Source organism: Salmo salar, chromosome ssa12 (genome assembly GCF_905237065.1).
Source record: "Salmo salar chromosome ssa12, Ssal_v3.1, whole genome shotgun sequence".
In the NCBI taxonomy this organism is placed as follows: Eukaryota; Metazoa; Chordata; class Actinopteri; order Salmoniformes; family Salmonidae; genus Salmo; species Salmo salar.
The window spans coordinates 81,910,186-81,924,599 of record NC_059453.1 but is presented as its reverse complement, the minus strand read 5'-3'; the positions used below and the strand labels follow the sequence as shown (position 1 = coordinate 81,924,599).

The window sequence follows — 14,414 nt, the reverse complement described above, 5'->3', positions numbered from 1 at the left end:
GCAATTATTCGCAAATGGAAGAAACACAAAAGAACTGTCAATCTCCCTCGGCCTGGGGCTCCATGCAAGATCTCACCTCGTGGAGTTGCAATGATCATGAGAACGGAAGGAATCAGCCCAGAACTACACGGAGGATCTTGTCAATGATCTCAAGGCAGCTGGGACCATAGTCACCAAGAAAACAATTGGTAACACACTACGCCGTGAAGGACTGAAATCCTGCAGCGCCCGCAAGGTCCCCCTGCTCAAGAAAGCACATATACATGCCCGTCTGAAGTTTGCCAATGAACATCTGAATGATTCAGAGGACAACTGGGTGAAAGTGTTGTGGTCAGATGAGACCAAAATGGAGCTCTTTGGCATCAACGCAACTCGCCGTGTTTGGAGGAGGAGGAATGCTGCCTATGACCCCAAGAACACCATCCCCACCGTCAAACATGGAGGTGGAAACATTATGCTTTTGGGGTGTTTTTTTGCTAAGGGTTACAGGACAACTTCACCGCATCAAAGGGACGATGGACAGGGCCATGCACCGTCAAATCTTGGGTGAGAATTTCCTTCCCTCAGCCAGGGCATTGAAAATGGGTCGTGGATGGGTATTCCAGCATGACAATGACCCATAACACACGGCCAAGGCAACAAAGGAGTGGCTCAAGAAGAAGCACAATAAGGTCCTGGAGTGGCCTAGCCAGTCTCCAGACCTTAATCCCATAGAAAATCTGTGGAGGGAGCTGAAGGTTCGAGTTGCCAAACGTCAGCCTCGAAACCTTAATGACTTGGAGAAGATCTGCAAAGAGGAGTGGGACAAAATCCCTCCTGAGATGTGTGCAAACCTGGTGGCCAACTACAAGAAACGTCTGACCTCTGTGATTGCCAACAAGGGTTTTGACACCAAGTACTAAGTCATGTTTTGCAGAGGGGTCAACTACTTACTTCCCTCATTAAAATGCAAATCAATTTATAACATTTTTGACATGCATTTTTCTGGATTTTTTTGTTGTTATTCTGTCTCTCACTGTTCAAATAAACCTACCATTAAAATTATAGACTGATCATTTCTTTGTCAGTGGGCAAACGCACAAAATCAGCAGGGTATCAAATACTTTTTTCCCTCACTGTATGGCAGAAAACAATAAAACATGTTTGCTTGGATGTTGTTAAGTTTTTACTCTGAGAATTAGAACCTAACGGACACTATTCTTCCCAGAGGATCAATAGAGCTGCATTAGACAACGATATTTCACAAGAGCACTGATATTTAACCCTTCCTCCTAGGCCGAGTCTCCTCCTACACATCTGAATCTCTGTTGCTAGACAGAACCTTAGTGATATCTGTTCTTCCTCACTTCATCTGACCTGACCTCTTCCCCAAAGTGCTCACTCCTCTTATCAATGCCTGCCACATGTGATGGCTTTCTTTGCACTCAACACATTCCAAGCTTAATTGCACCTACTATATAGCTTCCTCCTACAGATAACCATTCACTTCTGGTGTAGACCCTCTAAACCTAAGCACTCAATATTTCAATAGGATACCTGATAATTAATCCTATCCCAAGTTTAGGAGTAAGTACCCAGAATCCATCAATCTAAAATCCACAGCATTGTTTTCCATTTGAAGCGTTGATTAATTTAGCAAACGCACTTATCGAAAGCAACTTACAGCAAGGAGTGCATACATTTCCATACTGGCCCCCAGTGGGAATTGAACACACAACCCTGTGTTGCAAGCACCATGCTCTACCTACTGAGCCACACAGGACTTCCTTTCAAATCCACCTGAAGACAGCAGCACTGTGTTACAAAATCCAATAAAATGTGTGACAATGGTCTATCTGGAAAAAAAAGCTTGAAAATGTCAAATAAAGAGATGAAGGCATTTTGGGAAAAGGAGGGCAAATTGCAAAACGGTATAGTTCGAATCCCTTGTGGCCATTGATTCATTTAGAAACAGAGTGGGGAAATGCTGGTGCACTGGTGTGAAAGTGTACTGGTGGCGTGGAATGGCTGCGGGATTGCGGGACACTTTGAGAGTCTGCTAATCAGCACCACACAGACACGGAGCAGACTCACAGCTGTGCCACAGGATAACGCCCCCCCTCCCTGGACACACCAGCCACCAGGAGCCTTTATTACCCACATTTACCCAGGCTACACTGAAAAAACCTGCCGCTAGGAAGTGGAGCACCGGAGGCTTTACAGATGGTCGCGGCTCACATGGGGGAAAGTCAGCTTGAGGCCATGACGTGTGAGGGTATGAACTATGGATGTGAAGGTATGAGTTTGGGGAGCGTTCACCAAGAGGAGTGGTGCTGCTACAGTCCAGTAGAAATGATAATAATAGCCAGTCCCACAGGAGAGGAAGAGAGAGGAAACAGGATATGAAAAGACTGAAAGACTAAGAGTAGTGAGAAGAAATAGTAGGCATGAGAACAAAAAGGTTTAACAGTGTCGGGGAAAGATAGTGGGTATGACAGTGAGGAACAATAAGATTTGCAGGGCGTGACAGAGTGAAGCAGCATAGAGTCTGTGAGCTTTGAGGATACAAAGCATTATAGTACCTCCATTATGGGGTGGAGGGCCACACAGTAGCACCACTGCCTGGCCTTCTCTCACTGACACTGTGTTCCTGGGCTTTCTGCTGAAATTCTGTAGATCTGTGAGGAGGCAAAGACAAAAGGGCTTTGATTAGTTTCAGACTTCTATAGTACAACAGCCTCTACAGTGCAGTGATATTCTGGAGGGCATTTTCATTTTGAAGACCATTTTCCTCTCTATGCACTTTTATTATACCTCATCCACTTTAGTTCCCTGCTAATACCAACAGTGACGTGTGAACAGGGAGAGGCGTAAATGCGTAAATACCTTCCTCTAAACTGGATTTACAGATCACTTTCACTTTTCATTAAATGCTGCTGCCTTATAAGGAAAAACAAACAGCACTAGGGACCACAAACCTTTGAAAATATCATCCAAATCCCAAGAGGGGACAGGCAAATATCAAGAATAATAAAGTCATAACTCATCTCATCCAAGGCTTATCACCATTTAAATGAAAAGATCAAGTATGAACCCCCTACCTGCATGAATATAACAACCTCCTACCACCTGAGATTGGTTATAATGTCCCTAATGTAATGGGTTAGATTGGTTAATTAGCTAAGACTGGCAGTAAACCTGCATTGTAAAGTGAAACAATATAAATCAATGTTCTACTGACACATGAACAGCCAACCAGGTCTACCAATTAAAGATTGGATAAACAAGCAATCAGCACGGAAGATCATCTCGGTGGACTTTTATAACTGGGTTACTCTTAGTATCATCTCCGGAGATGTGAATATGTTGATGGATTTTTTGGATAACTTTAGTCTAAAATGATCTTTATCTTTCACAAGCTATAGAGGGAGTGAATTTCAACAGTGCATTTGAGTGAGAGGAAGAAAAAAGTATCCTTCTGTTGTTGAAATGCTCCAGACGATGTGATCCTCAGGGTGTAACATTAAGCCAGTGTTAAAACCATGCTACGATTCAGACTTACACTAATCACTCATGGAGCTGCAGGCTTAGTGCATGTCAACATGGCAATTACCCCCAATAATGTCTCTTTTCAAATTAAACCACAGAATGAGAGGAAAAACACTTTTTGTGTTCGTAACCTGAATGATTTGCTTATGCTGTACTCAGTTGTATGTCAAATCACAGCAAATGGCACCTTCATTCGATGAGAAACAGAATGTGTCTAAGAAGGAGTAGTGGTGTAAAAACTCACTTGAATTGTTGTTTGTATTAGATACAGGACTAGATGTACTCACATGCAAACTGCACCTTGGCCTCCTTGCTGACGATGGTTCCAAAGGTATTGGTAGCAATACACTGGTAAACCCCTCCATGATGTGTTGCATGGGGGTTATTGATCAACAGGTTTCCTTCAACCAGGTTGTAGTTCAAATCCATGTCAATCTCTCTCCCATCAACCTTCCATCTGTAGAGCAACACACAAACAATTATTCATCCCTATCATATTTCTATAGAACTGATGGAGTTGTTTAGAAAATGGAGACAATATACACCAAAAGGATAAAACAGTCTTCTCAGTTGAAGATAGAGGGGAAAAAGAGGAAAGGTATGAAAAGTTAAAGGGACAAACACCTACTTATAATATGGGGCTGGGTTTCCCTTTGCTTTACAATTGATGAACACCTTGTTGTCCTCAAAGCTCAAGGGGAAAATGCTGTCACTTGGTTCTTGACTGAAGACGGGTCCATGGCGGGTGTTTCTCTCTGAGTGAAAGAGCACAACTGTTTTAGTTTTACCTTGCTGTTGACAACTATGCCTGAATGGTAAAAGCAATACCGAAGAGAATTACTGAGGCCAAATGATAAGTTGTATGAACCTATACCCAATTATGTGCCAAATCGTTTCATTATACATACAGTAGTCTTAGGCAACAAGAATAGCCCACAGTGTTGACATGAGCGAGGACAAATACTACACTGACACAAGAGGCCAATTAACTGATTACATTCTCTACACCCTGTAGCTCTGCATGCATATTATGACTCTTCAGTTTACAGAACACACTGACATATCCTTGTGTTTTCCTTCTTTCCATTTGAATTCTAACCAACGTGCAGTCTGTTGTTGGCATACCCATGGCACGCATGGCAGCTCAGTCAGGTCTGTTGTTTTGGTAAGCTGTAGCCAACATACCAATTCAACAGAGTAATTACCCCATGTTAATCTAATTAACTCCACTGAAATTTAGCTATCATTCCCACAATGGGTAAAGTCCCTTCCAACAGAACTAACGGTCTTCACTATTCATACAGTAGGCTACAGTATCCCGGTGGAGACATACAGAAGGCTACAGTATCCCGGTGTAGAGACATACAGTAGGCTACAGTATCCCGGTGTAGAGACATACAGAAAGCTACAGTATCCCGGTGATGAGACATATAGTAGGCTACAGTATCCTGGTGTAGGGACATATAGTAGGCTACAGTATCCCGGTGTAGAGACATATAGTAGGCTACAGTATCCTGTTGTTGAGACATACAGTAGGCTACAGTATCCTGGTGTAGGGACATATAGTAGGCTACAGTATCCCGGTGTAGGGACATATAGTAGGCTACAGTATCCTGGTGTAGAGACATACAGAAGGCTACAGTATCCCGGTGTAGGGACATATAGTAGGCTACAGTATCCTGGTGTAGGGACATATAGTAGGCTACAGTATCCTGGTGTAGAGACATACAGAAGGCTACAGTATCCTGGTGTAGAGACATACAGAAAGCTACAGTATCCTGGTGTAGAAACATACAGTAGGCTACACTATCCTGGTGATGAGACATATAGTAGGCTAAAGTATTCTGGTGTAAAAACATAGTAGGCTACAGTATCTCGGTGTAGAGACATACAGAAGGCTACAGTATCCTGGAGTAGAGACATACAGAAGGCTACAGTATCCTGGTGTAGAAACATACAGTAGGCTACACTATCCTGGTGATGAGACATATAGTAGGCTACAGTATCCCGGTGTAGAGACATATAGTAGGCTACAGTATCCTGGTGTAGAGACATATAGTAGACTACAGTATCCTGGTGTAGAGACATACTGAAGGCTACAGTATCCTGGTGTAGAGACATATAGTAGGCTACAGTATCCCGGTGTAGAGACATACAGAAGGCTACAGTATCCTGGTGTAGAGACATACAGTAGGCTACAGTATCCTGGTGTAGAGACATACAGTAGGCTACAGTATCCTGGTGTAGAGACATACAGAAAGCTACAGTATCCTGGTGTAGAGACATACAGAAGGCTACAGTATCCTGGTGTAGAGACATACAGAAAGCTACAGTATCCTGGTGTAGAGACATACAGTAGGCTACAGTATCCTGGTGATGAGACATATAGTAGGCTACAGTATCCTGGTGTAAAAACATAGTAGGCTACACTATCCTGGTGATGAGACATACAGAAGGCTACAGTATCCCGGTGTAGAGACATATAGTAGTCTACAGTATCCCGGTGTAGAGACATATAGTAGGCTACAGTATCCCGGTGTAGAGACATATAGTAGGCTACAGTATCCCGGTGTAGAGACAGAGTAGGCAACAGTATCCTGGTGTAGAGACATATAGTAGGCTACAGTATCCCGGTGTAGAGACATATAGTAGGCTACAGTATCCCGGTGTAGAGACATATAGTAGGCTACAGTATCCCGGTGTAGAGACAGAGTAGGCAACAGTATCCTGGTGTAGAGACATATAGTAGGCTACAGTATCCTGGTGTAGAGACATACTGAAGGCTACAGTATCCCGGTGTAGAGACATACAGTAGGCTACAGTATCCTGGTGTAGAGACATATAGTAGGCTACAGTATCCCGGTGTAGAGACAGAGTAGGCTACAGTATCCTGGTGTAGAGACATACAGTAGGCTACAGTATCCTGGTGTAGAGACATACAGAAGGCTACAGTATCCTGGTGTAGAGACATACAGAAGGCTACAGTATCCTGGTGTAGAGACATACAGAAGGCTACAGTATCCTGGTGTAGAGACATACAGTAGGCTACAGTATCCTGGTGTAGAGACATATAGTAGGCTACAGTATCCTGGTGTAGAGACATATAGTAGGCTACAGTATCCTGGTGTAGAGACATACAGAAGGCTACAGTATCCTGGTGTAGAGACATACAGTAGGCTACAGTATCCTGGTGTAGAGACATATAGTAGTCTACAGTATCCTGGTGTAGAGACATACAGTAGGCTACAGTATCCTGGTGTAGAGACATACAGTAGGTTACACTATCCTGGTGGCTTTTCACAGCTACAGTCACATTTTTTTATGTCCCCTTTGAAAATCACCTGTTTTTTTATTTTATTTCATATGGTCTCTAACCTTGACAACTAGGACAAAGAGAAGTAGTCCCTCCCGCATCATCACCCTAATGAGAGTTTGGGGGAGAAGCATTGCCTAAGGTGAGGGCCTCCTTTCTTTTACCAGCCTCCAAGGGAGGTGCTTCATTTCCCGATGTGCTTTAAATGAAATAAATCAATGAACCTTTAATAGTTGGGCTATTCGACCTGGGAAGAGCTTCATGTAAGTTTGAGAGAAGTCACCCTGGCTTGCAGTCACCCTCCTCAAACTAAACATGCACACTGAATATCAATTATAAATGCATGTATGTAAATGGAAGCTCAATGATGGGGAAAAAATATAAAATTTGACTTCTTCACATTCCGTCACCCCCTCCTCCACATTCCGTCACCCCTCTCCTCATTCTGTTACCTCCTCCTCATTCTGTTACCTCCTCCTCATTCTCTGTTTCCCTCTCCAGGCTGCCTAGATCCATAGGTGTCCCTGAGAAAGTGCTGACTTAAGACAAAATGCTAAATCAATGGAGATGGAAGAATAGAAAACACCACGATGGCCACCTGCTCCATACACTGTATAAATGGAAATACATTTGTCTGATGACTTGTAAACATTCGGCTTGACTTCCATTTATATCTGTCAGAAAGGCCTGTCAACTTCAAACCCCTCTTATTTCTGTAGATAGTTCATAATACGATAACAGTATTATGACATAACTGTGTGGGAGATACTCGGCTCTATTGAAACTCCAGAGCTCTGCCTGTACCAGGTCACTCAGATGTATGGAAAAGGAATTCAGGTTAGCAATTGGGACCTTACAGTTGTGTTCAGTGTTTTGGCAGAGGGCGAGATATAGAAGGATAAGGAAGTGTTAATCCCATTGTACAAGGAGATACAGTACCAGTATAAAGTGAGACATATGACATGAAGAATGAGAAATACAACATAGATTAGCAGCATTGAAACCATTGTGAGTTAATCACAAACTCTACAACTTTCACTTCAAGTTTGACACAAGATTTAAAAAAAAACAACATTTTTTTAACCAATGTTTAGAAACGGTATAATCTTTTCAAATTATATCATATAAAGGACTGGTGGAGTTGTCACACATGCAGCTAAAACAAATATGGAAATATCTGCTCTATCCAAAATTACAACTAACTAATTGCAGCATTACCGCAAAAATGGAAAAGTCAAGTGGAAGGAGGAGAAAGTAAGGAACTTGTCTGTCGGCCCTGTACTAAAGGCCAAAATTGGTTAAAGAAAATTGTGATAAATAAAAAAAAAGTATACCAGTTTGATTTAAGGACTAAACAATGGACAGCTGTGCCATACAGATTGCATAGTAGTTGGGAAGAGATTTTTGATGTACCGATTCCGTGGCACATGGTTTATGAACTGACACACAAAACAACGCCGGATTCTAAATTGAGTTTTTTTAATTTAAATTATACAAAATTCTTGCAACCAATATAATGTAATATATATGGATGCAACAACCATCCCAGCTCTGCAGATTTTGCTGCGAAGAGACAGAATCATTAGATAATTTGTTTTGGTACTGTGCATATCTAGCTTGTTTTTGGTTGCAGGTTCAGGAATGGCTGAAGAATTTACCTGGAGCTAACTCTGCAGATAGCACTATTGAGTGATTTAAAAAGTCATAGTCAATCAATCAATTATATAACAATACTATAAGCAAAAATGTTTATCTTTAATTTACAATCTGTAGAAACTTTGAGAATAGGAAGGTTCAGAACTTTTGTGAAACACAACAGCACAGTAGAAAAAATATATGGCAAATTGAAATCAAAACTGGATGGTCTTCAGAGATAGATGGGTTGAGGGATTGGACTAAAAACAAACCTAAGATAACTCATGTAAAATATACTGTGTCTGTAAAATATATATAGTATGTATAAGCTGGAAGTAGAAGCCTAAGTGTTGTTGTCCATTAGTTACTCCAATTAGGGGAGGCTTGTTAGGGTTAGGGGAAAATAATCAAATAAATAAATATATACATACATACATACATACATACATACATATACATACATACTTACAATAATAATACCAGTGGTAAACAGCATGCATCCTGGGTGAGAATGGCATGATACTTTTTGAAGAGAAGGAAAGGATAAAACAGACATGCAAGAGATGAGTGTGCAGATCAGGTGTGGTATCAACGGCGACTTGGGGGCCATCTTACCAGCAAGGCAGTCCTTGAATGACAGAAGGATTAACAGTTCCCATGGCAACAACATCTTCAATTTCCAAGGTCAAAGATTTTCTTTTCTCCCATCCAATTGCCAGTGAGAGTAGAATATTTCCTGTGTAAACTCTGCTCCTTTTAGCTGTGGAAGGAGAAAAGAGGAAATGGGCAATGCGGCAACAATCCTTTTGCAACATACACTGAGCCTGTTGAAAAACGGAACTGGAACTTGAGGAAAATCAGTGAGCCATTAACAATTCATTCATCTAATAAGCAGAGCCAAGACCCTGTGCCTGAGGGGCAGCTAGCAGCTTATCCATGGGAGCTGATATTTGGTGTATACATTCTGCTGCTACAATATCTCCCAGGAGCACAAGTCAAGGGAGCGAGAAAAAAGATTCAAGGCTTACAGCAGCAACCGATGAGCAGCACAGCCCCCCTGCCAAAGGCAATGTTTAGATTTCTCTCAAACTATTGTTGGTTCAACACATTTACACTGAAAATAATGTGAAGCATATACAGATCTGCATGCATTTCTCTCCCCATATATCAGTGAAAAGAATGTGCCGGGGAGGCGTTCGATGTGAGACTTTTAAAGGGCAGGGAATAAGACAGCGTGGTGAGACATATTAAATTAAACTGCCCTCTATTGAGAGAACTAGAGAAAGCAATCCACATAGTGGAAAGGCATTCATTCTACTTCAAAACAGAGCAGACACAGACAGAGAAGATATCCTCTATGAATCATGAGGGAACTGTTACTGCTGTGAATTCTAAAAGCAAAGTCTTGCTGCTATACACATTACATTTACAGGCTCTAAGCAGTTCCAGACAGAGGGTCAGGTATCAATAACATAAAGTCATTATATTGTGTCGGTATCAGGTATTTATTTACCGGAGTATTAATAGGCCTAATGGGAGACGTTTGAATGAATATTGTTATTGTAATATTGAGATTGAGTTTATTTTTATAAGAACAGTGCACAAACATTTCAGTAAAATTGCCGGTTTTAGCCAGCCGGCTAACTTTCAATCGCAGTCCCTGGGCAGGTTATTAAAAACAATTACAATAACAATAACAATGCAGACAAACAATGAGCAGTGAGCACATGCAGAGCAACATAGGACAAGCAACACGTAGCACGCAGACAGCAACATAACACATAAAGCAACAAAACAAAATACATAAAAGAAACAAAGTGTTTCCACACCTCACAAGCTACAGACAACATGGAGAGCTGCAATACACAGCTAGGTTCACAAATCTGATTGGCCTTTGGCCATGTCTTTATGTTTTTTGTGAAAATGTGATAGGTGGTGCAGTTGTGTGTGTCTGATGGCAGTGTGACATGGGAAGCTCTCACAGAGAAAGAAGATTGTATAGTTCCCTTAAGGAAAAGCAGGCAGTCACCTTTCATGGCAGACCTTGTGGATCTGCTACCATGGGTTTGGGTTTTCTGTTTAACAAATGTACTAAGTGGAGGGGGATGCAGGCCATTCAGGATCTTGAATACAAGACATTCGTCAGTGTATTGCACAAGATTTTCCCAACTCAGAAGCTCGTGGTTTCTGAAGATGTAACAGTGTTGATGGCTATTGGGCTTCCTATCAAGCACTTTGAGAGCCTGTTAGTAGACAGACTGAATGGGTTTTCATTTTGTACAGCAAGCTTAGGCCGAACTAGTCAAGCAATATGTTAAGTGGGGGAGTATCATGGCATTTAACTACAGTTTTGCTATCTGTAGTCGAACAATTTCCAATGAATCGGAAATTAGCTAGGTTGAACTTGGTTATTTTAGTTAGATATTACTGGACTATTGGAGCTAGGAGCACAAGCATTTCGCTACACCCGCAATAACATTTGATAAATATGTTTATGCGACCAATAAAATGTGATTTGGTGCAGTATATTTCCGAAATAATATATAATATAATCAAATCACATTTTATTTGTGGCGTGCGCCGAATACAACAGGTATACCTTACCATTAAATGCTTACTTACAAGACCATTGTTACAAGTACAGAAATCATACAGAGATCATCACCATATGATGCAAAATGCAGCATCATATGATGCAAAATGAATCATACGGGTATGATTTCTGTATTTTGAAAGTTACATTATCTTGAAAACTTGATTGCTGACAAGAAAAACCTTTTGGGACTATGGCAATAATGGACTAATAAAACAAATACCAAACTATTGTTTTGGGTGGAGTTTTCCTTTGAACAACAATGCAAAGTTGAAAAAAAGTTGGAAACATTTTCTAAATAAACTCTATAAAACACTATAAAAAAACAATAGCAAGGCTATATACAAGCGGTACCAAGTCAAAGATCAGGGGTATGGATTAGTCAAGGTAATTGAGGTAATATGGACATGTAGGTTGGGGTAAAGTGACTAGGCATACAGTAGATTATAAACAAAAAGTAGCAGCAGCATATGTGAAGAGTGTGAAGGAATGTGAATGTACACTATATATTCAAAAATATGTGGGCACCCCTTCAAATTACTGGATTTGGCTATTTCAGCCACACCCATTGCTGACAGGTGTATAAAATCAAGCACACAGCCATGCAATCTCCATAGACAAAAATTGGCAGTAGAATGGCCTTACTGAAGAGCTCAGTGACTTTGAACGTGGCACCGTAATATGATGACACCTTTCCAACAAGTCAGTTTGTAAAATGTCTGCCCTGCTAGAGCTGCCCTGGTCAACTGTAAGTGCTGTTATTGTGAAGTGGAAACGTCTAGGAGCAACAACGCGAAGTGGTAGGCCACACAAGCCCACAGAACGGGACCGCCGAGTGCTGAAGCGCATTACGCATAACAATCGTCTGTCCTCGGTTGCAACACTCACTACCGAGTTCCAAACTGCCTCCGGAAGCAGCGTCAGCACAATAAATGTTAAATCGGGAGCTTCAAGAAATGGGTTTCCATAGCGGAGAAGGCATACACAAGCCTAAGTTCACCATGTGCAATGCCAAGCGTCGGCTGGAGTGGTATAAAGCTCACCGCCGTTGGACTCTGGGGCAGTGGAAACGTGTCCTCTGGAGTGATGAATCACGCTTTACCATCTGGCAGTCTGACAGACAAATATTGGTTTGGCAGATGCCAGGAGAACGCTACCTGCCCCAATGTATAGTGCCAACTGTAAAGTTTGGTGGAGGAGGAATAATGGTCTGTGGCTGTTTTTCATGGTTCGGGCTAGGCCCCTTAGTTCCAGTGAAGGGAAATCTTAACACTACAGCAGACAATGACATTCTAGATGATTCTGTGCTTCCAACTTTGTAGCAACAGTTTGGGGAAGGCCCCTTCCTTTTTCATCATGACAATGCCCCTGTGCAAAAAGCAAGGGCCATACAGAAATGGTTTGTCAAGATCGGTGTGGAAGAACTTGACTGGCCTGCACAGAGCCCTGACCTGAACCCCATCGAACACCTTTGGGATGAATTGGAACGCCGACTGCGAGCCAGGCCTAATCGCCCAACATCAGTGCCGACCTCTTGTGGCTGAATGGAAGCAGATCCCTGCAGTAATTTTCCAACATCTATTGGAAAACCTTCCAAGAAGAGTGTAGGCTGTTATAACAGCAAAGGGGGGACCAACTCCATATTAATGCACATGATTTTGGAATGAGATATTCGACGAGCAGGTGTTTACATACTTTTGGTCATGTAGTGTATGTGTGTGTGTGTGTGTGTGGGGTCAATATGCATGTGTGTTTTGTGTGTGTGTCCGTGCGTGTGTGTGCGTGTGTGTGTGTGTATTGGCGTGTGTGTGTGTGTTGGAGTGTCAGTGTAGTATGTGTGAGTGTGCGGTTAGATTCCAGTGCACGTACATCGAGCCTGTGCAAAAATTATATAAATAGTAATAAAATAAGGTGGTCGATGCAAATAGTCTGGATGGCCATTTGACTAACTGTTCAGCAATCTTATGGTACTGCTTGCCATGCGGTAGCAGAGAGAAAAGTCTATGACTTGGGTGGCTAGAGTCTTTGCCAATTTTTAGGGCCATCCTCTGACACCACCTGGTATAGAGGTGATGGACGGAAGGAAGCTCGGCCCCAGTGATGTACTGGGCCGTACGTACTACCCTTTGTAGCGCCTTGCGGTTGGATGCTGAGCAGTTGCCATACCAAGCAGTGATGCAATCCGTCAGGATGCTCTCGATAGTGCAGCTGTAGAACCTTTTGAGGATCTGAGGTCCCATGCCAAATCTTTTCAGCCTCCAGAGGGGGGAATAGGCATTGTCGAGCCCCCTTCACAACTTTGTTGGTGTGTTTGGACCATGATAAGTCCTTAGTGATGTGGACACCAAGGAACCCGCTCAACTACAGCCCTGTTGATGTGAATGGGGGCGTGCTCAGCCCTCCTTTTCCTGTAATTCACTATCAGCTTCTTTGTCTTGCTCACGTTGAGCAGATCTCAAAAGGGATGAGGAGAGATTAAATTAGATGAGATTTATTAGGTTCTTTATCTTCTTTTCAGCCATCTCCATTGATTTGGTTTCCATTGTTTAACCTCCTGCTTTTTCGTTTGTCATTCTGCCCAAAGTCTTGCCATTGGTCTCAATCAACTATGGAGGAATACTTTAAGTCAATAACAGGACATTTGGTTGATGATAACTTCCCTTCGAGTTACAGGGATCATGTATCTGTCACATGTAGGAAAAACTGACTCTGAAACAGTATACATCTAACAATAGAAGGAACTCACATTTGATCCATTTGGACTAAATGTACTGACTTTTCCCCCTATCCATTCCAATACCATCAGTCTGCAATACCATCAGTCTGCAATACGATCAGTCTGCAATACCATCAATCTCCAGTCTTTGGTGGGAGTATATGTACAATTTTATGTTATATTAAGTTTGTGTGAAATGTTTAACTCAACCTGCCAGGAATATTTTCCAGCCAACTACCCAAAAAGCCTATTTGTAATCAATAAATTATACATGCTAGTTACTGTGGTGAGTCATTCACAATCAATGTGATCTAAATTCAGACAAGCTTGCCAAAAATTGTCTGAGTGAGATAAGGTGCAACAAATTCACTGACAGTAGTGATGTACATTGGCCAAGAGGGGTCACTCTTCCTTTTGTTCCAAGTATATCCTACTGTAATGATGTAGAGTCAGGGCCTTAAATACTGTATCATGACTAAATCCCTGATCATAATATTTTGGCCATCCAATCATCCCTCAGTTTAGAACAGGCTGGAATGACTTCTCACATTTTCCAACTCCAAGAACTGCTGCATCCAGTAGTGATCATTCTGGTGCTCTTTTCTCTGCATCACCCAGACAGGTGGTGC

At 42.0% G+C, this 14,414-nt stretch overlaps 1 protein-coding gene across 1 annotated transcript in view; it reads right to left on the bottom strand.

The window, feature by feature from the left end:
- Nucleotides 1–14,414, bottom strand: part of LOC106565728 (contactin-4) — a 114,539-nt gene that overhangs the window by 30,730 nt on the left and 69,395 nt on the right. The window contains exons 2-5 of the mRNA XM_045691840.1: nucleotides 9,092–9,236; nucleotides 4,157–4,283; nucleotides 3,816–3,985; nucleotides 2,562–2,657 (exon numbers count right to left, since the gene is read on the bottom strand). Of these exons, the coding sequence (XP_045547796.1) occupies nucleotides 2,562–2,657; nucleotides 3,816–3,985; nucleotides 4,157–4,283; nucleotides 9,092–9,146 (448 nt within the window). The 5' untranslated portion in view covers nucleotides 9,147–9,236. The remainder of the gene's footprint in view (nucleotides 1–2,561; nucleotides 2,658–3,815; nucleotides 3,986–4,156; nucleotides 4,284–9,091; nucleotides 9,237–14,414) is intronic.